This window comes from Hyla sarda, chromosome 6 (assembly GCF_029499605.1).
Source record: "Hyla sarda isolate aHylSar1 chromosome 6, aHylSar1.hap1, whole genome shotgun sequence".
Lineage (NCBI taxonomy): Eukaryota > Metazoa > Chordata > Amphibia > Anura > Hylidae > Hyla > Hyla sarda.
In genome coordinates, this window is record NC_079194.1 from 245,200,879 (window position 1) to 245,225,476 (window position 24,598).

General features: G+C 44.6%; 1 protein-coding gene across 1 annotated transcript in view; it reads left to right on the top strand.

Moving 5' to 3' along the window:
* The window catches only part of CD81 (CD81 molecule), a 54,438-nt gene that overhangs the window by 25,908 nt on the left and 3,932 nt on the right, over positions 1-24,598 (top strand). The window contains exons 2-5 of the mRNA XM_056526875.1: positions 10,208-10,322; positions 11,595-11,692; positions 15,426-15,500; positions 22,540-22,650. Coding sequence (XP_056382850.1) covers positions 10,208-10,322; positions 11,595-11,692; positions 15,426-15,500; positions 22,540-22,650 — 399 coding nt within the window. The remainder of the gene's footprint in view (positions 1-10,207; positions 10,323-11,594; positions 11,693-15,425; positions 15,501-22,539; positions 22,651-24,598) is intronic.

Sequence of the window (24,598 nt, forward strand, 5' to 3'; positions counted from 1 at the left end):
TTTTACCCCTTGTAAAAATTCAAAAACTGGGTCTACAAGAACATGCGAGTGTAAAAAAATAAAGATTTTGAAATTTCTCCTTCACTTTGCTGCTATTCCTGTGAAACACCTAAAGGGTTAACACACTGACTGAATGTCATTTTGAATACTTTGAGGGGTGCAGTTTTTATAATGGGGTCATTTATGGGGTATTTCTAACCAGAAGACCCTTCAAATCCACTTCAAACCTGAACTGGTCCCTGAAAAATTCGGATTTTGAAAATTTTGCGAAAAATTGGAAAATTGTTGCTGAACTTTGAAGCCCTCTGGTGTCTTCCAAAAGTAAAAACTCATCAATTTTATGATGCAAACATAAAGTAGACATATTGTATATTGTATATCAATATATAATTTATTTGGAATATCCATTTTCCTTATAAGCAGAGAGCTTCAAAGTTCGAAAAATGCTAAATTTTCAAATTTTTCATGACATTTTTGAATTTTTCACCAAGAAAGGATGCAAGTATCGACGAAAATTTACCACTAACATAAAGTAGAATATGTCACGAAAAAACAATCTCGGAATCAAATTTATAAGTAAAAGCATCCCAGAGTTATTAATGCTTAAAGTGACAGTGGTCAGATTTGCAAAAAATGCTCCCGTCCTTAGGGTCATAATGGGCTCCGTCCCCAAGGGGTTAAAAAAAAAAAAACGTTTTTTCCATGTTAAATGTTCAAATCACCCCCTTTTCCTATATAAAAACATGCAAACATAAAAATAAATACATTTGGTATCGCTGTGTGCGTAATTGTATGAACTATTGAAATATAACATCATGTATCCCGTACGGAAAATGATTTAAATGTAAAAAAAATATACCAAACCACAAAATTGCAATTTTTATAATATCCCAGAAAAAAAGTTAAAATTAATTAAAAAGTCAGATCAATACCAAAATGGTACCAATACAAAAAACAGATTATGGCGCAAAAAAATTGCCCTCATACAGCCTGGTATGCGAAGAAAAAAATAAGCTACAGGGGTCAGAAAATGGCAATTAGAAAAAATTTGAAAGAGTTCAGAGGTTTTTTATTTGTAAAACATGATGGAAAGTATACAAATCTGGTATTACTGTAATCAGGCGGCCTAAAGTATCAAAATAACATGTTCGCTCAACCACAAGGTAAATGGCGTAGAAAAGAAAACCACCAAATCTGCTAAATTATCTTTTACTATTTCAGTTTCACTTCCCCAATATTTTTGTTTTTGTTTCTGAGCATATGTTATGGAAAAATTAAAAGGTATCATTATAGTAGGTAGTTATGACTATTATAGGGCGAGGAGGAAAAAACTAAAGCGTAAAAGCGAAAATTGACCCGGACAAGTGGATCGTCATGAGGGACAAGTAGATTTTGCTCCATTTTAGTCCCGTGGACAAGTAGTTTTTTTTTTTTTTAATTTCCACACCCCTGATGATATATTAACAACTCAAAGTTTATACAATATGTGGTGTTCTCATGTAGTTTCATAAATGTGCGACATCCTATTCAATCTTTCTAAAAACTTCTGCTCTTCCTGTTTTCTTAAGTTATTTCCTGTGTTTTTGTCAAACATAGTCAATACTTAGGTCAGTTATAGAGATGTTATTGCAGTGAATACAGGGTCAGCTTCCTTTGGCTTAAGCTCTTTTCAGTGTATGAATACAAGTTATCATTAGACGTGAGCAGTTATGTATACTATTTATTCATCTATGTGATTTTTATGTCTTTAGTACACTGGTCAAAAAATAAAGGGAACACTAAGATAACACATCCTAGATCTGAATGAATGAACTAATCGTATGAAATACTTTCGTCTTTACATAGTTGAATGTGCTGACAACAAAATCACACAAAATTATCAATAGAAATCAAATTTCTCAACCCATGGAGGTCTGGATATGGAGTCACACTCAAAATGAAAGTGGAAAACCACACTACAGGCTGATCCAACTTTGATGTAATGTCCTTAAAACAAGTCAAAATGAGGCTCAGTAGTGTGTGTGGCCTCCACGTGCACGTATGACCTCCCTACAATGCCTGGGCATGCTCCTGATGAGGTGGCGGATGGTCTGCTGAGGGATGTCCTCCCAGACCTGGACTAAAGCATCCGCCAACTCCTGGACAGTCTGTGGTGCAACGTGGCGTTGGTGGATGGAGCGAGACATGATGTCCCAGATGTGCTCAATCGGATTCAGATCTGGGGAACAGGCGGGCCAGTCCATAGCATCAATGCCTTCCTCTTGCAGGAACTGCTGACACACTCCAGCCACATGAGGTCTAGCATTGTCTTACATTAGGAGGAACCCAGGGCCAACCGCACCAGCATATGGTCTCACAAGGGGTCTGAGGATCTCATCTCGGTACCTAATGGCAGTCAGACAGAGGGTCAAGCACATGGAGGGCTGTGCGGCCCCCAAAGACATGCCACCCCACACTATTACTGACCCACCACCAAACCGGTCATGCTGGGGGATGTTGCAGGCAGCAGAACGTTCTCCACTGCATCTCCAGACTCTGTCACGTATGTCACATGTGCTCAGTGTGAACCTGCTTTCATCTGTGAAGAGCACAGGGTGCCAGTGGCGAATTTGCCAATCTTGGTGTTTTCTGGCAAATGCCAAAAGTCCTGCACAGTGTTGGACTGTAAACACAACCCCCACTTGTGGACGTCAGGCCCTCATACCACCCTCATGGAGTCTGTTTCTGACCATCTGAGGGGATACATGCACATTTGTGACCTGCTGGAGGTCATTTTGCATGGCTCTGGCAGTGCTTCCCCTGCTCCTCCTTGTACAAAGGCAGAGGTAGTGGTCCTGCTGCTGGGTTGTTGTTCTCCTATGGCCTCCTCCAGGTCTCCTGATGTACTGGCCTGTCTCCTGGTAGCGCCTCCATGCTCTGGACACAATGCTGACAGACACAGCAAACCTTCTTGCCACAGCTTGCATTGATGTGCCATCCTGGATGAGCTGCACTACCTGAGCCACTTGTGTGGGTTGTAGACTCTGTCTCATGCTACCACTAGAGTGAAAGCACCACCAGTATTCAAAAGTGACCAAAACATTAGCCAGGAAGCATAGGAACTGAGAAGTGGTCAGTGGTCACCTGTTTTCTGTTTGCACAACAGCATGTGAAATTGATTGTCAATCAGTGTTCCTTCCTGAGTGGACAGTGGGATTTCACAGAAGAGTGATGGACTTGGAGTTACATTGTGTTGTTTAAGTGTTCCCTTTATTTTTTTGAGCAGTGTATTTACATGTAGACTTGGCACAAAAATCAAGATCATTATCATTAAGACCAAGTAGATTTGATGTGTATTCCTAATGTAGAATAATCAGAGCTTATTAACACAAATAGCTATTTAGAAAATCACATAGCAGCAGCTCAATGTATTTAGGCATGCAGACGTGGTCAAGACTACATGCTAAAGTTCAAATAAACCATCAGAATGGGGAAAAAAAGTGTATTTAAAGGAGAACTCCAGCCAAAATGAACTTATCCCCTATGCATCCCCTAGGGATAAACCTGTTACAGGAACAATGGATTCAGAGAATTATCATAACATTTTACAGCAATATGTGCTTCCATGTTTAAAGAGGTACTCCACTGCCCCAGCATTCGGAATATTTTATTCCGAATGCTGGGAGCGGGCTGCGGGGGTCATGACGTCACACCACACCCCCTCAATGCAAGTCTATGGGAGGTGGCGTGGCGGCTGCTATGCCCCCTCCCATAGACTTACATTAAGGGGGTCTGGAGTTATGTCACGAGGGGCGTGGCCTTGATGTCACGATCCCCGCAGCCCGTACCCAGCGTTCGTAACAAAATGTTCTGAATTCTGGGGCAGTGGAGTACCTCTTTAACCAAATAGGTCCTACAGGTTAATGACCGAAAGCACACATCCTAAAGTGCTCAAGAATGGTTAAGAAGGGAAAGTTTACTGTTTTAAACTGGCCAACAATAAATCCTTATCTCTATCCCATTGAAAATCTTTGCAGGGAATTTAAATTGGTCATTGGGAATTGGAACCCTGCAAACATTTAAAGGGGTTATCCATCAAATAAAGCGTATCCCCTATTCACAGTGGCTCTGTCAATCACCAGCTGCAGCTGTGTCCCACCTCAGCCGGTGCCAGGTGGAGTGGGCCGTCACTCCCTAGGTCAGTTCATCCCGGAAGGTGGGGGCCAGAGCTCTTCGAGGTAAGAGACAGGCCTTGTTCTGGAGATCACGGGGGAGGGGTCCTGGCGATCAGACACTTTTTTCCTTATCATGTGGAAGATTAATTCTGTAGTGTTAATTAATTCACCATGAATTTTTTTTGTGCCACTAAAATAACTCTGTTCTTTTGGGGTTTAGAGTTGGTCTGCATCTAGGTAGATGGCTGGTATTGGGGGTAACATCCTCGAGTGCAGGGTTTCATGCCAAGAGAGATGCAGGCGAGAGATTAAAAGAAAAATGTCTCCAGACTTGGCGCTTTTACCCTTAAAATTGTAGATTTATTCAATAAAAGATCCAGACAGGTAATTAAAAGGCACTGGTCAACGCGTTTCGAGCTCGGGCAGAGCTTTCTCAATTTGAGAAAGAGCTCTGCCCGAGCTCGAAACGCGTTGACCAGTGCCTTTTAATTACCTGTCTGGATCTTTTATTAATAAATCTACAATTTTAAGGGTAAAAGCGCCAAGTCTGGAGACATTTTTCTTTTATTCTCTCGCCTGCATCTCTCTACCTCGACCGAAATCCTTTGGAAATCGGGTCTCCAGGGCTGCCTACCCGCTCCTGTTACACGCTGCAACAGATGTTATGCTCTTAGCATAACCTACTTCGATGAGCATAACTAATCTGCTCTAATAAAATGACACCTTTTATGTCAGATATAATGCACTAGGATGCGCTCCTGTTTTTTCTTTTTTTGCATCTTCAGGTTTCATGCCAAGGATTCCCAGCAGGTTTCCCTGCAGAACATTTTTTTAATCTTTGTTTAAATTGGGTTCTCAGACAACAGGTAAAAAAACTGAAAAATGCTGCAGAAGCATGTGGAATTGCTTAGCTGTCTGCATTAGTTATGAAACCACCAAAAATTTGTCTTAGACCTTCTTAGTGTTGTTCCTGGTCGAGCAGTTGCTCAGCACTACAATTCCCAGAATGCATCACTTTCCCTCAGCTCTTCATCACAGCCCACCCACCGTGCCTACTCCCTCTCCTACAGCACTCCTGCCAGATCCCCACCCAGAGCTGTTGCAGAATATCTTATTTCCCAGCAGAATATTGCACAATGTCACATTGAAAATTAAAGAACTATACAACTTCCTGTTAGGTTAAAGGGTACCTCTCATCAAAAAAACTTTTGATATATTATAGATTCTTGTTTGCAGAATAACTTTCCAATTGCATTTTATTAAAAAAATATGCTTCTTTCTATTTAATTTTCCACTTTGAAAAAATGACCACTAGGGGTCTCCCTACCAGTCCTGGCAGCAAGCATTTCAGACTCATGCTGGAGTCCTAAACACTACGAGCTGCCAGCCTGCTTTGTTCACAGCCAAACAGGCTGTGAACAAAGCAGGCTGGCAGCTCTGAGTGTTCTCCTTTGTGAACAAAGCAGACTGGCAGCTCGTAGTGTTTAGGACTCCAGCATGAGTCTGAAATGCTTGCTGCCAGGACTGGTAGGGAGACCCCTAGTGGTCATTTCTTCAAAGTGAAAAATTAAATAGAAAGAAGCATATTTTTTACTAACATGCAATTGGAAAGTTATTCTGTATACATTAAACTATAATATATCCCAAAAAAATTTGATGAGAGGTACCCTTTAATTATGAAAGATGGCTGAGGTCAGTACAATTTGTAATAACACTATATTAGTAGTTATCAGTCATGCTAGGATCTTATATAAATATTTCTGATGCTGAAATACACATAGAAAGTTTTACTGTGACTCAAAAAACATTTGACCTGACCCCCAAACATTTTGAATGTTTTGATCTGTGCCGTCTGACTCTTTGCAGAAGACGGGGTCCATTGAAAGTCTTCTCCGGGGTATATCCAGAAATCAAAACTAATGACTTGTCTTTGTGACATGTTGAAAGTTTTTTTTACGTGTCATTAACACTGTAAAGAACTTTTCATATTTTACAGAAAAGAGAAAACTAGAAAATACAACACAAAAATGGAAACAATAACACATCAGTGTATCCCTATACAGAGGGCATGATAGTACATAAACAATGTCAAATCACCCCTACTAAGAGGGGACATCAATAAGATTGGCCCTGGGACCCCTGAGATGGTGAATCTGGGAGCCAATGGAGCAGACTCGTGGGAAGAAAAAGGAAGGGCGAAGGTCTATAAGAGTAAAATAAAGTAATAGATGCCATTGCGGTGACCCAATCTGTTGTCACAGCAGCCCGAGGTCTTTGCTAGGCCTTAGTGGATTCTGCTATTGATAGAGCACAGATCTCACATATCTACTGCATTGATCTGTATGAGCAATCAATTTATTGCTAATACAAGTCTCTCTGAGAGCTGAGAGGCCATCGTATGTAGAAATGATCGTATGTCGGGGCCATCGTAGGCCAGGGGGTCACTGTATACAGTAAATAACCAAAGTAAGATGTAAAAATTGTTACAATGTATTACCCTGCACACATGTAGAAATATTAGTAGGAACCCAGCCTAACCGGTGAGGCTGCCCCCTTCTGTGTGACCCTCTGACCTCCTGCTGCTTGTAGTAAAAGATATGACCCTGCCTTTCTTTACTTAAAAAACAAACTAAGATTAAGACTTCCTTCCCAAGAGGAACTGAGTCAGTAAAGAAATATCTCTGCCCCAGATAACCTTGTACAAGAAGATGTTAATATTCCTTCTCCTGAGCATAAACCTCCCCGGCATCCACCGCCGCCACCTCCAAAAATAGCATAGTACAATGGAACACTTGTAGCTTCACCACATAAGCGTCCATATACATCTGCATACAAAGTGACTTCTTCCCATGCTTCGTCTCCCACCGCATTGTCTCTTGTCGGTCTAAGTTCTATTATTGCGTTCTGGGGCTTGGCAAATTAGTTATGAATCTAGGAGCCACAAGCTGCAGTTTTTACCAGTACCACTTTTTGATCACTTTTTATAAAATGACGGCAATACAAAAATTGTTTATTTTATTTTTTAATTTGGAAAATGGTAATTGAATAGAAAAAAATCTAACTTTTTTTTAAATACTTTTTAATTGTTAGATGGCTTATGTATACCAGTATAATGCATAAGCATTACATTGATCTTTGAGATCAGCGCTCTATTGCTACAGCTTGCATGAGGCAGGCTATTTCAATTGCAGACTCACGGCCTGCATCATTGCATAGAACAGGCCTCAAGCTGGGCTGAAAACAGATTGACCCCCTGTAATGACATCACTGGGGCACTGTTTAAATTCTGGGGCATCATCTCTGATGTCCTTCATTACCAGTTGGTGTCAGCTGCAGTACTTGCCGGGTATGACACAGACCCATTTTACTGAGCCATAATCTCTCACCCGACCAATGACTTAAAGGGGTTATCCAGGAAAAAACTTTTTTTTATATATCAACTGGCTCCAGAAAGTTAAACAGATTTGTAAATTACTTCTATTAAAAAAATCTTAATCCTTTAAGTACTTATGAGCTTCTGAAGTTGTTATGGTTATTCTTTTCTGTCTAAGTGCTCTCTGATGACACGTGTCTTGGGAACCGCCCAGTTTAGAAGCAAATCCCCATAACAAACCTCTTCTAAACTGGGCGGTTCCCGAGACATGTTTCATCAGAGAGCACTTAGACAGAAAAGAACAATCTTAACTTCAGAAGCTCATTAGTACTGAAAGATTTTTTAATAGAAGTAATTTACAAATCTGTTTAACTTTCTGGAGCCAGTTGATATATAAAAAAAAGTTTTTTCCTGGATAACCCCTTTAAATGTATGTCATGAGTTGGGACGGGGTAATGGAAAAAACTAACAAAAACCTAGCTGCCAGGATAAAATTATCAACCACCATGGCGACCTGGCACCTGGGATTTGTCAAGCCCTGTTGTGTTCATAAATTGAAAGATCTCTTTTATTCCACCAAAAAACTGTAGTAAGTTAATGATTTTCATATTATTTTGCCTCCATGACTACTTTTTAGGTGAGGGGAGTAGTTAAGAAGCTAGAGTACCTCTCATTTTTGTACTACATTCTACATATACACTGGGAAAGTTCACCTAACATATGCAAAACCAGCATCTGTTTCCCCTACACCAAGCCAGTATGTGTCAGCCTTCCCATTCCCGCAAGAGGATAATTGTCTAATCCCGGGGGTCCGGCTGCTGGGACGCCCCACAATCTCCTGCCTGGCAGCCTGGTAATTTTAATGCATGGAGCGATCTCTGGTCCTTGCCAAATAACTGTCGGCGAAGCTGTGGTCGACCCGCGTCCTTCATATATCTCTATGGAATATTTGGAGATACACGACCGCTTTATCTCTGTCTCTCCCATAGACATGTATGGAGGGGGCGTTTTTACCACAGCTTCTCTGAAGTTTGGCACAGCTGGGTTCTGAACATAAATGTTCAGCACGCTTTGGGTGCCGGGCCGGACCCCCCGTGATCAGACATCTTATCACCTATCCTGTGGTTAGGGATAAGATGTCTAGTACCAGAGTACCCCTATAAGGCAGCAGGCAGTAGTCAGCCCATCTGCATGTACAGTGAGGCAAAGGCTTTCAGAGGCTGGCCTGGTGTCAAGAAGGGCAGCAAAGAAGCCACTCCAACAAAAATATCAAGGACAGACTAACATTTTACAAGAATGACAGGGAATGGACTGCAGAGGACTGGGATAAAGTTATTTTCTCTGATGAGGCCCCCTTTAGACTGTTTGAGAGCTTCCATAAATACACGAACTATTCCGAACACTGGAGCCGACACCGGGAGCTCGTGATGGCATAGCCCCGCCCCCTCATGACGTCACGTCCAGCCTCCTCAATGCAAGTCTATGGGAGGGGGCGTGACGGCTGTCACGCCCCCTCCCATAGACTTGCATTGAGGGGTCTGGGCGTGATTTCATGAAGGGGCGGGGCTGTGACATCACGAGATTCCCGGCGCCGGCCAAAGTTCTTTGCATTAAACTTGATGTTTTTGTCAATAAAAGTATAAAAACGTATGGATTGCTTATAATTGTACTTCAGTAACCATAGAAACATTGTGTAAAAGACCTAAAAACGGTGAAGCAGCAAACTTTGTAAGAACCCAAATTTTTGTCAGTTTAAAAACGTATGGCCACGACTGTATATTTAGCATGCACCCGACAGGCTGATAATTGACTATGGCGCGGAGTGCGGAGATAATCTGCTGAGAACATTCATGCCTCTGCAGATAATGTGTAAAATGCTTTTAACAGCTTCATAGTGCTAGCAAAGCTTTATACAAGCAGAATGAGCTCATTCCTGGTCTCTGCTCTTCCTTTTTTTTATTTTTTTTTATTTTTTTTGGGGGGGGGGCAGTATTATAATATGGTCTAATAGAAGGATGGAGTAGGGTTCTATGCAATAGAAGGGTCCAACTCTCGCCCGTTTTTTCGATCTTGGTTGCACGAAGATCATTAAACTTTGTAAGGCTACATTCACACTTCGTTTTTACATTACGGGTGTAGGATCCGGCTGGGGGAGGGGCAAACTGGGCGCTCTCGTACCCCAGCCGGTCCAGCACTGAACTCCATTTACTTTAATGGGCCGACCGGAGTCAAACGGTGACTACGGTCGGCTCATTTTTGACCCGTATGCGGTTTCCTGATTGGACCTAAAACTGTAGTATACTTCGGTTTTAGGGCCGGTCACAAAACCGGATACGGGTCAAAAATGAGCCGAACGGAGTCACCGTTTGACTCCGGTCGGCTCATTAAAGTAAATGGATTTCAGCGCTGGTCCAGCTGGGGTACGGGAGAGCCCGGTTTGCCCCTCCCCCAGCCGGATCCTGCTCCCGTAATGTAAAAACGAAGTGTGAATGCAGCCTAAGAGAGGTTTACTTTTTATCCTAATAAAGTTAGGATCAGGGTCTGGCTGGTTGCAGTTCCTCAGTGCTTGCTATGTTGGGTATTAAACATTAAAAAAGTATAGCAACCATGGCTTTTAGAACCATGGACACATTCATTGAAATCCTATTTCCTTATAATTAATCTCACATCTCTCCTTCAGCTGGCAGGAGGAGTGATCCTTGGTGTTGCTCTATGGCTGCGACATGAACCTACAACCTCCAATCTATTGATCCAGCAAATTGGGGACAAGCAAGTTCCAGCTACCTTTTACATTGGTGAGTACTGCTCTGGTTTAAGAATATGTCCATGTCCACTTTGAAGTTACGCTATGACTTAGTCCTCATTGCTCCAATATCATATTAAACTACTTGATTCACGTTTACAAAGACTGGTGTATCTTGCAGCACACTAAGTAAAAATAAAGAATATAAAGTAATGTTTTCCAAATTTATTACAGAGCATGTTTTTTTTACTACATCTGGACCCTGTTAGACTGTGCCGGGTGCTGCCTCCGAGACGTGATGTCACGGTCACGCCCCCCGTGACATCACGCCATGCCCCCTCCATTCAAGTCTATGAGAGGGGGCGTGACGGCAGTCACGCCCCCTCTCATAGACTTGAATGGAGGGGGCATGGCGTGATGTCACGGGAGGCGTGACCGAGACATCACGTCTCGGAGGCAGCACCCGGCACAGAATGCCGGGGGCTGCACCAAGATTGCGGGGGTTCCAGTGGCGGGACCTCTGCGATCAGACATCTTATCCCCTGTCCTTTGGATAAGAAATAAGATGTATAAGGCCGGAAAACCCCTTTAAGGTAGAGATATCCATGATGCCAACAGTGTCAACACCTGGTACATGGTGCCGTGAACTTACATGTTTTGGTGTAAAGAAGAGACTTCTCTGCCAGTCTTGTGCGGTTGATTTTCAGAAAGGATTTTAACAGCAGAAGGTGGGAGAGGGAGAGAAAAAGATTGATAACATGGGAAAGCATTTTTGTCTCATAAGATATATTATGAGTGCGCTCTGTGCGTAATGACGGGCGATACAGGGGCCGGAGCAGCGTGACGTCATGGCTCCGCCCCTCATGACATCACTGTCCGTCCCCTTAATGCAAGTCTATGGCAGGGGGCGTGACAACCGTCACGTCCCCTCCCATAGACTTGTATTGACGGAGGCGGGCCATGACGTCACGAGGGGCGGAGCCGTCGTGTAACGATGCTCCGGCCCCCGGAAAGCCCGTCATTACGTGCAGAGCGATCTCGCTCTGCGCAGTAATGATAGCGGGGTGCTGCAGCAGCGATCCCCGGGGTCCCCAGCAGCGGGACCGCGGCGATCTGACATCTTATCCCCTATCCTTTGGATAGGGGATAAGATGTCTAGGGGCGGAGTACCCCTTTAATGGGTTGGAAAATATGTAGCAGCAAATATGCTGCAAAATACGGCACGTGTGACCCTACCCTAAAAGGGATTTTCTGGGCCATAAATATTGACTACAGAATTGGCTGTGTCTGCTCTACTTTTAACTTATTTATTATGTCATTCCAGGGATCTACATCATCATCGCAGTTGGTGCTGTCATGATGTTTGTGGGCTTCTTAGGATGCTATGGAGCCATTCAGGAATCTCAGTGTCTGCTAGGAACGGTAAGAAACAGTATACAATATATATTACTCAAGGTCCATGGGGGAGATTTATCAAAACCTGTCCAGAGGAAAAGTTGCTGAGTTGCCTGTAGCAACCAATCAGATCGCTTCTTTCATATTTGAAAAGGCCTCTGAAAAATGAAAGAAGCGATCTGATTGGTTGCTATGGGCAACTCAACCAGGAAAAGGAGAGTAGAAAATGGGGGTACTGGACGAGCACTACTGCTGGAATGAAAGGATGCGGAACGCCAATAGAGCACAGGACAGTTTATGATGGTTTAGAACAAACGGACAACGCGTTTCGGCACCAGCATGTTCCTTCTTCAAGACCATAAAATAAGTGATTTCGGCGTCCTGAAGCCTATGTTGTGCTGTGGTGGCGCTACTACTACTACATTCCACTTCACACTCGCCAGGTGAGGTGCTGTCACCGTTGATAACCTCAGCGGGACATCACACCACCCAGAGTGCAGTGGTTCTTGACAATTCCACCACTTCCCCATCATCCACGAGAGAGCGCCCCTACCTTTTCTACTTCTCCTTCACACTATGGGCAACTCAGCAACTTTCCCTCTGGACATGTTTTGATAAATCTCCCCCCATGTCTTTTGCTCCTCTAATGGAATGACCCTGTAGTAGTGTAAAGGAAAGATCATACACAACTGGAGGAATTTAAAAAGGCTTCTCCTTAAAAAGGAGTGCAGAATAGTAGCAAATTTTGCACACCATTCAAAATTTTTGTGCAAAATAACCAACCAAAAATGATTGATAAAGCCCCCACACCCAAGTAAGTGATTGAGATGAGGATTGAGGGATTGTCTGTTCCGGACAGTTTAGTTTTTATTTGAAAGGCCTCCAACAATAAGTTGAGCGTGACTCAAGGGGTTTCTACTTTGGAAAGTTCATCTTTGAAGGAATTCACCCATTTAATTTATAAGTGTGACCTTCTGTTTGAACTGCCAGATGTAATCTGTGGAGAACTTGTCAGAAAGTGGTTTGCTCCCCTGCAGTGCCCCCGCAGGGGAAATGGTGTATTTCATGGTTTCAAGAGCAGTTTATTTTATGCACAGAACCATCCAGCAGTCATGCAGTACAGTGGTCCCTCAAGTTACAATATTAATCGGTTCCAGGACGACCATTGTATGTTGAAACCATTGTATGTTGAGACCAGAACTCTATGGAAACCTGGTAATTGGTTCTGAAGCCACCAAAATGTCATCCAAAAATAGGAAAAAGGGAGGATTAAAGAATAAGTAGATTAATGTAGATAAAGCAAGATCGTACATATAAAAGTAAGAAAGATCTGCTGGGAGCTGTAAATCACTGTCTATGTCAATGTTTCCCAACCAGCGTGCCTCCAGCTGTTGCAAAACTACAACTCCCAGCATGCCCGGACAGCCTTTGGCTGTCCAGGCATGCTGGGAGTTGTAGTTTTGCAACAGCTGGAGGCAACCTGGTTGGGAAACACTGGTCTATGTAGAGGACAGGAGCTTCTTCAGGGTCCTGTACAGTACAGGCAATGTCCTAAAAATGTAAAATTGAGCCACCCTCACCTGGTGTCCAAAGGAGCAGGTAACCCTGGTACAGGTAAAGAGTACAGAACATGTAATACCTCCCTGTACTGTATGGGGCGCTACCAGACATCAGTCAGTGCATACACTTCAGGAATACAGGTAAAGAGTACAGAACATGTAATACCTCTCTGTACTGTAGGGGGCGCTACCAGACATCAGTCAGTGCATACGCTTCAGTAATACAGGTGTTTTACCAGTGAATGCCCATTCTGATTGGTCGGTTCTTTCAGCCATTGACACGTTTCACAGATCTGGACTGTCTGTACATTGTATGTTGAGTCTTGTTTCAAGTTACAATGTCCAGAAAAGACCATTGTATGTTGAAACCATTGTATGTTGAGACTTTAACTCTATGGAAACCTGGTAATTGGTTCTGAAGCCACCAAAATGTCATCCAAAAATAGGAAAAAGTGAGGATTAAAGAAAAATAAGTAGATTAATGTAGATAAAGCAAGATCGTACATATAAAAGTAAGAAAGATCTGCTGGGAGCTGTAAATCACTGTCTATGTCAGTGTTTCCCAACCAGCGTGCCTCCAGCGGTTGCAAAACTACAACTCCCAGCATGCCCGGACAGCCGAAGGCATGCTGGGAGTTGTAGTTTTGCAACAGCTGGAGGCACCCTGGTTGGGAAACGCTGGTCTATGTAGAGGACAGGAGCTTCTTCAGGGTCCTGTACAGAACCCGCAATGTCCTAAAAATGTTAAATGGAGCAGCCCCCACCTGGTGTCCAAAGGAGCAGGTAACCCCGGTACAGGTAAAGAGTACAGAACATGTAATACCACCCTGTACTGTAGGGGGTGCTACCAGACATCAGTCAGTGCATACACTTCAGTAATACAGGTAAAGAGTAGTACAGAACATGTAGTACCTCTCTGTACTGTAGGGGGTGCTACCAGACATCAGTCAGTGCATACACTTCAGTAATACAGGTAAAGAGTACAGAACATGTAATACCACCCTGTACTGTAGGGGGTGCTACCAGACATCAGTCAGTGCATACACTTCAGTAATACAGGTAAAGAGTAGTACAGAACATGTAATACCTCTCTGTACTGTAGGGGGTGCTACCAGACATCAGTCAGTGCATACACTTCAGTAATACAGGTAAAGAGTAGTACAGAACATGTAGTACCTCTCTGTACTGTAGGGGGTGCTACCAGACATCAGTCAGTGCATACACTTCAGTAATACAGGTAAAGAGTACAGAACATGTAATACCACCCTGTACTGTAGGGGGTGCTACCAGACATCAGTCAGTGCATACACTTCAGTAATACAGGTAAAGAGTAGTACAGAACATGTAATACCTCTCTGTACTGTAGGGGGTGCTACCAGACATCAGTCAGTGCATACACTTCAGTAATACAGGTAAAGAGTAGTACAGAACATGTAGTACCTCTCTGTACTGTAGGGGGCACTACCAGACATCAGTCAGTGCATACACTTCAGTAATACAGGTAAAGAGTAGTACAGAACATGTAATACCTCTCTGTACTGTAGGGGGGTGCTACCAGACATCAGTCAGTGCATACGCTTCAGTAATACAGGTGTTTTACCAGTGAATGCCCATTCTGATTGGTCAGTTCTTCCAGCCATTGACACGTTTCACAGATCTGGACTGTCTTTACATTGTATGTTGAGTCTGGTTTCAAGGTACAATGTCCAGAAAAGACCATTGTATGTTGAAACTATTTTATGTTGAGGCCATTGTAAGTTGAGGGATCACTGTACGATAAATGCTCTTCTAGGTGCTCTCTGCATTACAATACACACACTACTACTTTAATAAATCACTGCAGATACGAGATACCACGCAGTCATTTTATACTGAATACCCAGCAGTCATCTTAGTAAAAATGTGACAAATAAAATGTATGAAGGTGAATACAGACAAGACAAGGAATGGTCATGTGGATTGACCAGAGTTTTTCTTTCTGTCTCACCTTACACCTATATAATAATCCTGCCAGTTAATCTGAATATCTCTAAGAGGATATCTGTATGAGAAGCCGACTTGTCATAATGAATTAACAAATCCCAGTAATGAATAATATCATGAGCGCTCCACATTCTGTCCCATAGAAGAAATGTTGTTTAGTTCATTTTGTTTTATTATCTTGCTATATCATAAGAGACCTCATCTTCTTGTCTCTGCAGTTTTTCGCCTGTTTAGTAATCCTGTTTGCATGTGAAGTCGCTGCTGGCATCTGGGGTTTTGTAAACAGAGAACAGGTAAGGTATTTTATTCTTAGTTTTACATAGATTTAAAGGGGTACTCCGGTGAAAACCTTTTTTCTTTTAAATCAACTGGTGGCAGAAAGTTAAACATATTTGTAAATTACTTCTGTTAAAAAATCTTAATCCTTCCAGTACTTATTAGCTGCTGAATGCTACAGAGGAAATTCCTTTCTTTTTGGAACACTGATGACATCACGACCACAGTGCTCTCTGCTGACATCTCTGTCCTTTTTAGCAACCATGCATAGCAGATGCACAGCAGATGCATAGCTGACATAGCTGATGTATGCTAAGGGCAGCATGGTGGCTCAGTGGATAGCACTGCTGCCTTGCAGTGCTGGGGACTTGGGTTCAAATCCCACTTAGGACAACAATAAATAAAGCGTTATTATTATTATAACGTCAGCAGAGAGAACTGTGCTCGTGATGTCATCAGAGAGCATTCCAAAAAGAAAATAATTTCCTCTGTAGTATTCAGCAGCTAATAAGTACAGGAAGGATTAAGATTTTTTAATAGAAGTAATTTACAAATATGTTTAACTTTCTGCCACCAGTTGATTTAAAAGAGTACCCCTTTAAAGGAGTAGCCCAGTCCTGAAAAACGTATCACCTATCCTAAAGATAGGGGATAAGTTTCAGATTGAGAGGAGTCCTACCGCTGGAGCCCACCACGATCTCCTGTACGGGGCCCGGGCAGCCTGCGGGAAGGGGGCGTATTGACCACCGTACAAAGTGGTGGCTGACATGCCCCCTCAATACAACTCTATGGCAGAGCCGGAGCGCTGCCTTCGGCAATCTCCAGCTCTGCCATAGCGCTGAATTGAGAGGGTGTGTCGGCCGCCGCTTCGTGCGGTGGTCAACGTGCCCCCTTCCCGCAGGCTGCCAGGGCCCCATACAGGAGATCGTGGGGTGCCCCAGCGGTCGGACCCCCTGCAATGTGAAACTTATCCCCTATCCTTGGGATAGAGTATAAGTTTTTCAGGACTGGACTATCCCTTTAAATAAAAGTTTCACTCAGAATCAGGTCTCTGTGTAGAGAGAATCACTTTGGATTTGTCCATCCTGTCTGTAACACTTGCTGGCTAATATCCACTAATGCCACCCATTACTGTGCCAAAGACCACAGCCATACAGTGCCCTATAATATCCGCCTACTTTGAATGGAATATTCTTTTTTTATGTTCTATTGAGTTACATAGACCTTTTTGCTTCTCTACCACTAAGTGGTGTCAGTCTGTAATGTAGTATTACCTTAAAGGGAAATGGTCAATGGGTGGAAATGAAGAGAACTTTATCTGGTCTTATCAAAGTGGCCAAACAGGCCGATGATGGGCCAGACAGGCCGATAATGAGCCAAACAGGCCTCTTGTTTATCAGGTGATCACATTGTTTTTGCAAGGTAAAACATTCTCCTTTGCAGTTTTTGCTTTCCCCATGTAATAGGGGATGTGCAGCCGTCAAGTGATGGCAAAAAATTATCACAAAGATAATCGAGCTTCAGTGGAACTAGTGCTGGGCGGTATACCGGTTCATACCGAATACCGAAATGTTTGTCCTGCACGATATGAACTTTTCCCCATACCGCAATACCGGTTTGGCCCCTCCCCCTCGGGAATGAATCATCAGCCCAGCACTGCACTGTCCCCACATCGGGGAACTAATCATATGTGACCCACGAGCGCTGTTCTGCCCCCCCCCCCTCCCCCAATTAATTATGAGCCCAGCGCTGCACTGTCCCCATCGGGGTAAATACTCACATATCACCGGCAAGAGCTGCCCTTCTTGTCCTCATGTTTGTTGCGGGCTGCCGGTGCTGACACTCTATACTGTACGCTGTATCCCTATACCCCAGCGTCAAAAGATAAACAAAATAAACTTTAACTCACCTTCTCCGTCGGTCCGGACCAGCTTCCAGGGCACGGGAACATCGGACAACCGTCAGCCTATCACCAGCCGCAGCGATGTTCCACCTCGGCCAGTGATAGGTTGAGCGCACTGTCATGTAAGAAGCCAGCTTCTTACATGACAGTGGGCTCAGCCTATCACCGGCCAAGGCGGAACATCGCTGTGGCCAGTAATAGGCTGACGGCTGTCCGACATTCCCATCCCCAGGAAGAGCTTGAGGCTGACATAGGAATGTGCTTTAAAGTTTATTTTGTTTTCCTTTTGCAGCCCGGGCATAGGTATACAGTATAGAGTGTCAGTGCCGGCGGCCGCAACAAACAGGAGGACGAGGAGGGCAGCGCTTGCGGGTGATATGTGAGTATTTACCCCGATGGGGACAGCGCAGCGCTGGGCTCATAATTAATTTGGGGGGGGGGGGGGAAATACCCTTATATACCGTGGAACCGCCATAAGTTACAAAAATACCGCGATACACATATTTGGCCATACCGCCCAGCCCTAAATGGAACCATGTAATAGTTTCTTTTAAGGGATTTTCCCTTTTGAAAAAAGTTATTTGGGTGATCATAGGGGTCCAACTGCTGGGGCCCCTTTGTGATCTTCACAACAGGGACTCCAGTCTTCCATTAAAGGAGTACTCTGGGATATGAAAATGTATTCCCTATCCTAAGGATTGGGGATATGTTTCAGTTCAAGGGAGGTACGGCCACTGGGCGCCCCGTGATCTCCTGTACAAGGTCCCGGCAGTCAACGGCATGGGGGCGTGTCCGACCACCACATGACGCTGCGGCCGACACGCCCCCTCAATACATCTCTATGGGAGAGCCGGAGCGCTGCATTCATCAGTCTCTGGCTTTGCTATAGAGATGTATTGAGGGGGCGTGTCAGCCGCCACGTCATACAGATACGCGCTATTTCGGCAAAGAGCCAAGGGCCCATACGGGAGATCGCGAGGGGGGCCTCAGCGGTCGGACCCCCCCCCCCCCCCGCGATCCAAAACGTATCCCCTAGCCTTAGCATAGGATATACGTTTTCGTATCCTGGAGTACTCCTTTAAATTTGAGGCATACACGTTTCCATTCTAGCCATTTTCTATGGAAGCTGCTGGAATGAGCCAAACACTGTACTCAACCATGGTTTCCATAGAGAATGATTGGTGCAGGGGGGTGCACAAGAATGGGTTCTCAGTTCTCAAGATCACTGGGGACCAAAAGTAGGACCCCCTGCGATCAGTTAAATATCCCCTATACCAGTGGTCTTCAACCTGCGGACCTCCAGATATTGCAAAACTACAACTCCCAGCATGCCCGGACAGCCAACGGCTGTCCAGACATGCTGGGAGTTGTAGTTTTGCAACATCTGGAGGTCAGCAGGTTGAAGACCACTGCCCTATACTGTGGCATACTACACAGGATACTACTGTGCTCTTCCATCCTCTGTAGATTCTCTCACACAGGACATTGTTGTAGGGACGATGACAAACCTGGGGAAAAGCATGTAGGTATCTTATCATTTCTTAGGCTATTTTTTAACCGCAGGCTGCATTGGTGTCTATGAGAGAATTTCATATGCCTTAAAGGGTACCTCTCATCAAATAAACTTTTGATATATTTTAGATTAATGAATGTTGAATAACTTTCCAATAGCATCTTGATGAAAAATATGCTTTCTATCGTATTTTTCCCGATCAGTCCTGTCAGCAAGCATTTCTGACTCATGCTGGAGTCCTAAACACCCAGAGCTGCCAGCCTGCTTTGTTCACAGCCAAACAGGCTGTGAACAAAGCAGGCTGGCAGCTCTGAGTGTTCTCCTTTGTGAACAAAGCAGACTGGCAGCTCGTAGTGTTTAGGACTCCAGCCTGAGTCTGAAATGCTTGCTGCCAGGACTGGTAGGGAGACCCCTAGTGGTCATTTCTTCAAAGTGGAAAATTAAATAGAAAGAAGCATATTTTTTAATAACATGCAATTGTAAAGTTATTCTGCATACATTAATCTATAATATATCAAAAGTTTTTTTGATGAGAGGTACCCTTTAAATAGCTAATAAGAAATAATTACACAATGAATTAAACAATTACACAATGTTATTCTCAACACAGTAAATAACATAGACAGATGTGGTATCCCTATAACCATAACAACTATACAACGCACTGAACACGTTATTTACAATGTCCAGTAAATATTATAAATAAAAGTGGTGCAATAGTTTTTTCTGGATTTAACCCATAATAGCAACGTTAATACAATAGAAAAGCTTACTATTTTGTGCATAGCCAAATAAAAAGCTAAAAAACCAACTATTCATCCTGCAAAAAAACAGGACCTCACACGGTGATGTTAAGATAAATGTTCTGGCTGTTATGGCCAAATGTACAAAGGCAAAACAAAAACATTCTTCTGGCAATGTGAACAAGTATAAAACTCACAAACTGTGTGACATACTACCCAGCTGTGTCTTTTATACTATGTTTTTTAAGTTCCATGGTAGAAATTGAGGTGGCCCAGTACAGCATCTCTGGCTGCTACCCAGTAGAAAAGTCCGGTGGCTGGAGCTCAATAAGTTTGCTGAATGCATAGTATATCTCTCGAGTATTGGATGGCTATTGAATTTTCTGTCTTGCATCACAAGTCAAAAGAATACACTCATGCCTTTAGTGTGCAGAGGGTTAATGGTCTTCTGTGCCTCACACATACCAGTCACTAGTCAGGCACATACAAGTCACTAGTCCTAAATGAATTCTACATTTCTGTTTCAGGGTACGTTTACACGTGCAGATTGTGCTGCAGATTTTGTGGGGAGTAAGGGGTAGCAAAATCAGCTGCAGAAAAATACGCAACAAAATATGCATGTGTGAATGTACCCTAATGTTCCTCAAGCAAGGATAGAGCTGGACAAGGGCCTTCCAGTGTTTCACTGGATCTTATATTGGCCTCTGGTTAGACCAGTGCCAGCCTGTCTGCCATGTCAAAAAGGATTACCTCTGGCTGTGCGTCTCTGAGTGTTGGGTCACAGATTGCCACAAAAGTAAGTAAAGTGATGTCTTCCTCTGACCTCCTTATCCAGTAGTTTCTGTCATTTCATCTGCGAGCTAGAATATTAGAGAGTTATACAATTTATAAATCTGGTCTAACCAGAGGCCAATATAAGATCCAGTGAAATACAGGAAGGCCCTTGTTCAGCTCTATCCTTGCTTGAGGAATATTAGGGTACATTCACACTGTCACGGTTCGGCTGGCTGGAGGTGGATCCTCTGTGCCAGAGAGGGATTGGCGTGGACCGTGTCGGTGGACCGGTTCTAAGTTGCTACTGGTATTCACCAGAGCCCGCCGCAAAGCGGGATGGTCTTGCAGCGGCGGTAGCAACCAGGTCGTATCCACCAGCAACGGCTCAACCTCTCTGACTGCTGAAGATAGGCGCGGTACAAGGGAGTAGACAAGAGCAAGGTCGGACGTAGCAGAAGGTCAGGGCAGGCAGCAAGGATCGTAGTCAGGGGCAACGGCAGGAGGTCTGGAACACAGGCTAGGAACACACTAGGAAACGCTTTCACTGGCACAATGGCAACAAGATCCGGCGAGGGAGTGCAGGGGAAGTGAGGTATAAGTAGGGAGTGCACAGGTGAACACACTGATTAAGCCTGCTGCGCCAATCAATGGCGCAGTGGCCCTTTAAATTGCAGAGACCCGGCGCGCGCGCGCCCTAAGGAGCGGGGCCGCGCGCGCCGGGACAAGACAGACGGGGAACGAGTCAGGTACGGGAGCCGGGATGCGCATCGCGAGCGGGCGCCTCCCGCATCGCGAATCGCATCCCGGCTGAGAGAGATATTGCAGCGCACCCGGTCAGCAGGTCTGACCGGGGCGCTGCGAATGCGAGGATGCTGCGAGCGCTCCGGGGAGGAGCGGGGACCCGGAGCGCTCGGCGTAACACACACATTCATATTTTGTTGTGTATTTTTCTGCAGCTGATTTTGCTACCCCTTACTCCCCACAAAATCTGCTGTGGAAAATCTGCAGCAAAATCTGCACGTGTAAACGTACCCTGAAACAGAAATGTAGAATTCATTTAGGACTAGTGACTGGTATGTGTAAGGCATAGAAGACCATTAACCCTCTGCACACTAAAGGATAGGGGAAAAGATGTCAGATCACCACGGTCCCGCTGCTGGGGAGCCCCGAGATCGCCGCTGCGGCACTGCGCTATCATTATTGCACAGAGCGAGTTCGCTATGCACGTAATGACGGGCGATACAGGGGACGGAGCATCATTACGTCACAGCTCCGCCCCTCGTGACATCACGGCCCACCCCACTCAATACTAGTCTATGGGAGGGGGCGTGGCGGTCGTCACGCCTCCTGCCATAGACTTGCATTAAGGGGATGGGCCGTGATGTCACGAGGGGCGGAGCCGTGACGTAACGATGCTCCGGCCCCTGTATTGCCCGTCATTACGCACAGAGCGAACTCGCTCTGTGCAGCAATGATGGCGCAGTGCCGCAGCGGCGATCCCGGGGCTCCCCAGCAGCGGGACCGAGGCGATCTGACATCTTATCCCCTATCCTTTGGATAAGATTATCTAGGAAAGTAGCATTATTTAAAGGGACAGTGACTAAATCTTTCTTCTACCAAATCCAAAGTTGCATTCAAGTATATGTATTGTACCGGATTGCATCAGAAGGTGGGAATAATAGAAAAGATCCAAATGTACCCCTTCCATTATCAGGCTGAGTATTGTCACCCGGGACCAGGAGCCTGTTATTTGTTCTCCATTCCTGTACTTGTGTCTCTTCTGGAGAAAGGAGCCCTGAACAGTTCCGTACCACCAGTAGCATTGGGGATAGAACCAAGCAGGATTATGCCACTTTCTTAATGTGACCCTTAGCAGCCACAAGGTCTACCTTTATGGTATATTCACCCTTGTATATTCTATATAATTAAAATGTAAATACTGGTTCCAGTAACTGCCAGCAGTTACAGTAGCGTATACTTCACCCATAGTGGCTGTGCACTTTAGTCATTGAAATCCAGTCCATACCATTTGTACATTTATCACCTTTATGAAGCTACAGACTTATGTAAGCTTAAGGGATATTTTGATGTGGATACAAAACAAAAACCTTATTTCTTCTCAGGTCTCTAAAGAGATAAAACAGTTTTATGATGAAGCTTATGAACAAGCAAGGAGCCCGAAGAAGGAAGAGCAAGAGAAGGCCAGACCGGTCATCAAGGTTTTCCACGAGTCGGTAAGAAATTCATCAATACACAGATATATTCAAACATATCGGCTTCCAAAATGCAAAAAATTTAAAAAGGTACCTTTAAAGTTTTTGCTGACTGCAACTGACACTTGAGATCTAAGGTGATGGCAAGAGATAAGCATGAAGGTAGGGCAGTTTGGGGTGTGACTAGCTAAGAAAGATTAAATTGGCGCTGTCAGATACAAGAACTTTTTATATATTGTACATCTTGGCAAAACATTGACCTTTCTAAGATACTTCATAAGAAAATTTCATTTTTATAGAAATCCTGGCTTATAAAATCATGGCTTTGTCCAGGCTGAAGTACAGGCATGGACAAAGTTCAGTAAGTGCTCTCTCCTGCCTGATAGTACTCCTCTGTGCTCTCTCCTGCCTGATAATACTGCTCTGTGCTCTCTCCTGCCTGATAGTACTCCTCTGTGCTCTCTCCTGCCTGATAGTACTCACTCCTCTGTCCTCCCTCCTGCCTGATAATACTCCTCTGTGCTCTCTCCTGTCTGATAGTACTCACTCCTCTGTGCTCTCTCCTGTCTGATAATACTCCTCTGTGCTCTCTCCTGTCTGACAATACTCCTCTGTGCTCTCTCCTGTCTGATAGTACTCACTCCTCTGTGCTCTCTCCTGCCTGATAGTACTCCTTTGTGCTCTCTCCTGCCTGATAATACTCCTCTGTGCTCTCTCCTGTCTGATAATACTCCTCTGTGCTCTCTCCTGCCTGATAGTACTCCTCTGTGCTCTCTCCTGCCTGATAGTACTCCTCTGTGCTCTCTCCTGCCTGATAGTACTCCTCTGTGCTCTCTCCTGCCTGATAGTACTCCTCTGTGCTCTCTCCTGCCTGATAATACTCCTCTGTGCTCTCTCCTGCCTGATAATACTCCTCTGTGCTCTCTCCTGCCTGATAGTACTCCTCTGTGCTCTCTCCTGCCTGATAGTACTCACTCCTCTGTCCTCCCTCCTGCCTGATAATACTCCTCTGTGCTCTCTCCTGTCTGATAGTACTCACTCCTCTGTGCTCTCTCCTGTCTGATAATACTCCTCTGTGCTCTCTCCTGTCTGATAATACTCACTCCTCTGTGCTCTCTCCTGCCTGATAGTACTCCTTTGTGCTCTCTCCTGCCTGATAATACTCCTCTGTGCTCTCTCCTGCCTGATAATACTCCTCTGTGCTCTCTCCTGCCTGATAATACTCCTCTGTGCTCTCTCCTGCCTGATAATACTCCTCTGTGCTCTCTCCTGCCTCATAATATTCCTCTGTGCTCTCTCCTGCCTGATAATACTCCTCTGTGCTCTCTCCTGCCTGATAGTACTCCTCTGTTCTCTCTCCTGCCTGATAGTACTCCTCTGTGCTCTCTCCTGCCTGATAGTACTCCTCTGTGCTCTCTCCTGCCTGATAGTACTCCTCTGTGCTCTCTCCTGCCTGATAGTACTCCTCTGTGCTCTCTCCTGCCTGATAGTACTCCTCTGTGCTCTCTCCTGCCTGATAGTACTCACTCCTCTGTCCTCCCTCCTGCCTGATAATACTCCTCTGTGCTCTCTCCTGTCTGATAGTACTCACTCCTCTGTGCTCTCTCCTGTCTGATAGGACTCCTCTGTGCTCTCTCCTGTCTGATAGGACTCCTCTGTGCTCTCTCCTGTCTGATAGGACTCCTCTGTGCTCTCTCCTGTCTGATAGGACTCCTCTGTGCTCTCTCCTGTCTGATAGGACTCCTCTGTGCTCTCTCCTGTCTGATAGGACTCCTCTGTGCTCTCTCCTGTCTGATAGGACTCCTCTGTGCTCTCTCCTGTCTGATAGGACTCCTCTGTGCTCTCTCCTGTCTGATAGGACTCCTCTGTGCTCTCTCCTGTCTGATAGGACTCCTCTGTGCTCTCTCCTGTCTGATAGGACTCCTCTGTGCTCTCTCCTGTCTGATAGGACTCCTCTGTGCTCTCTCCT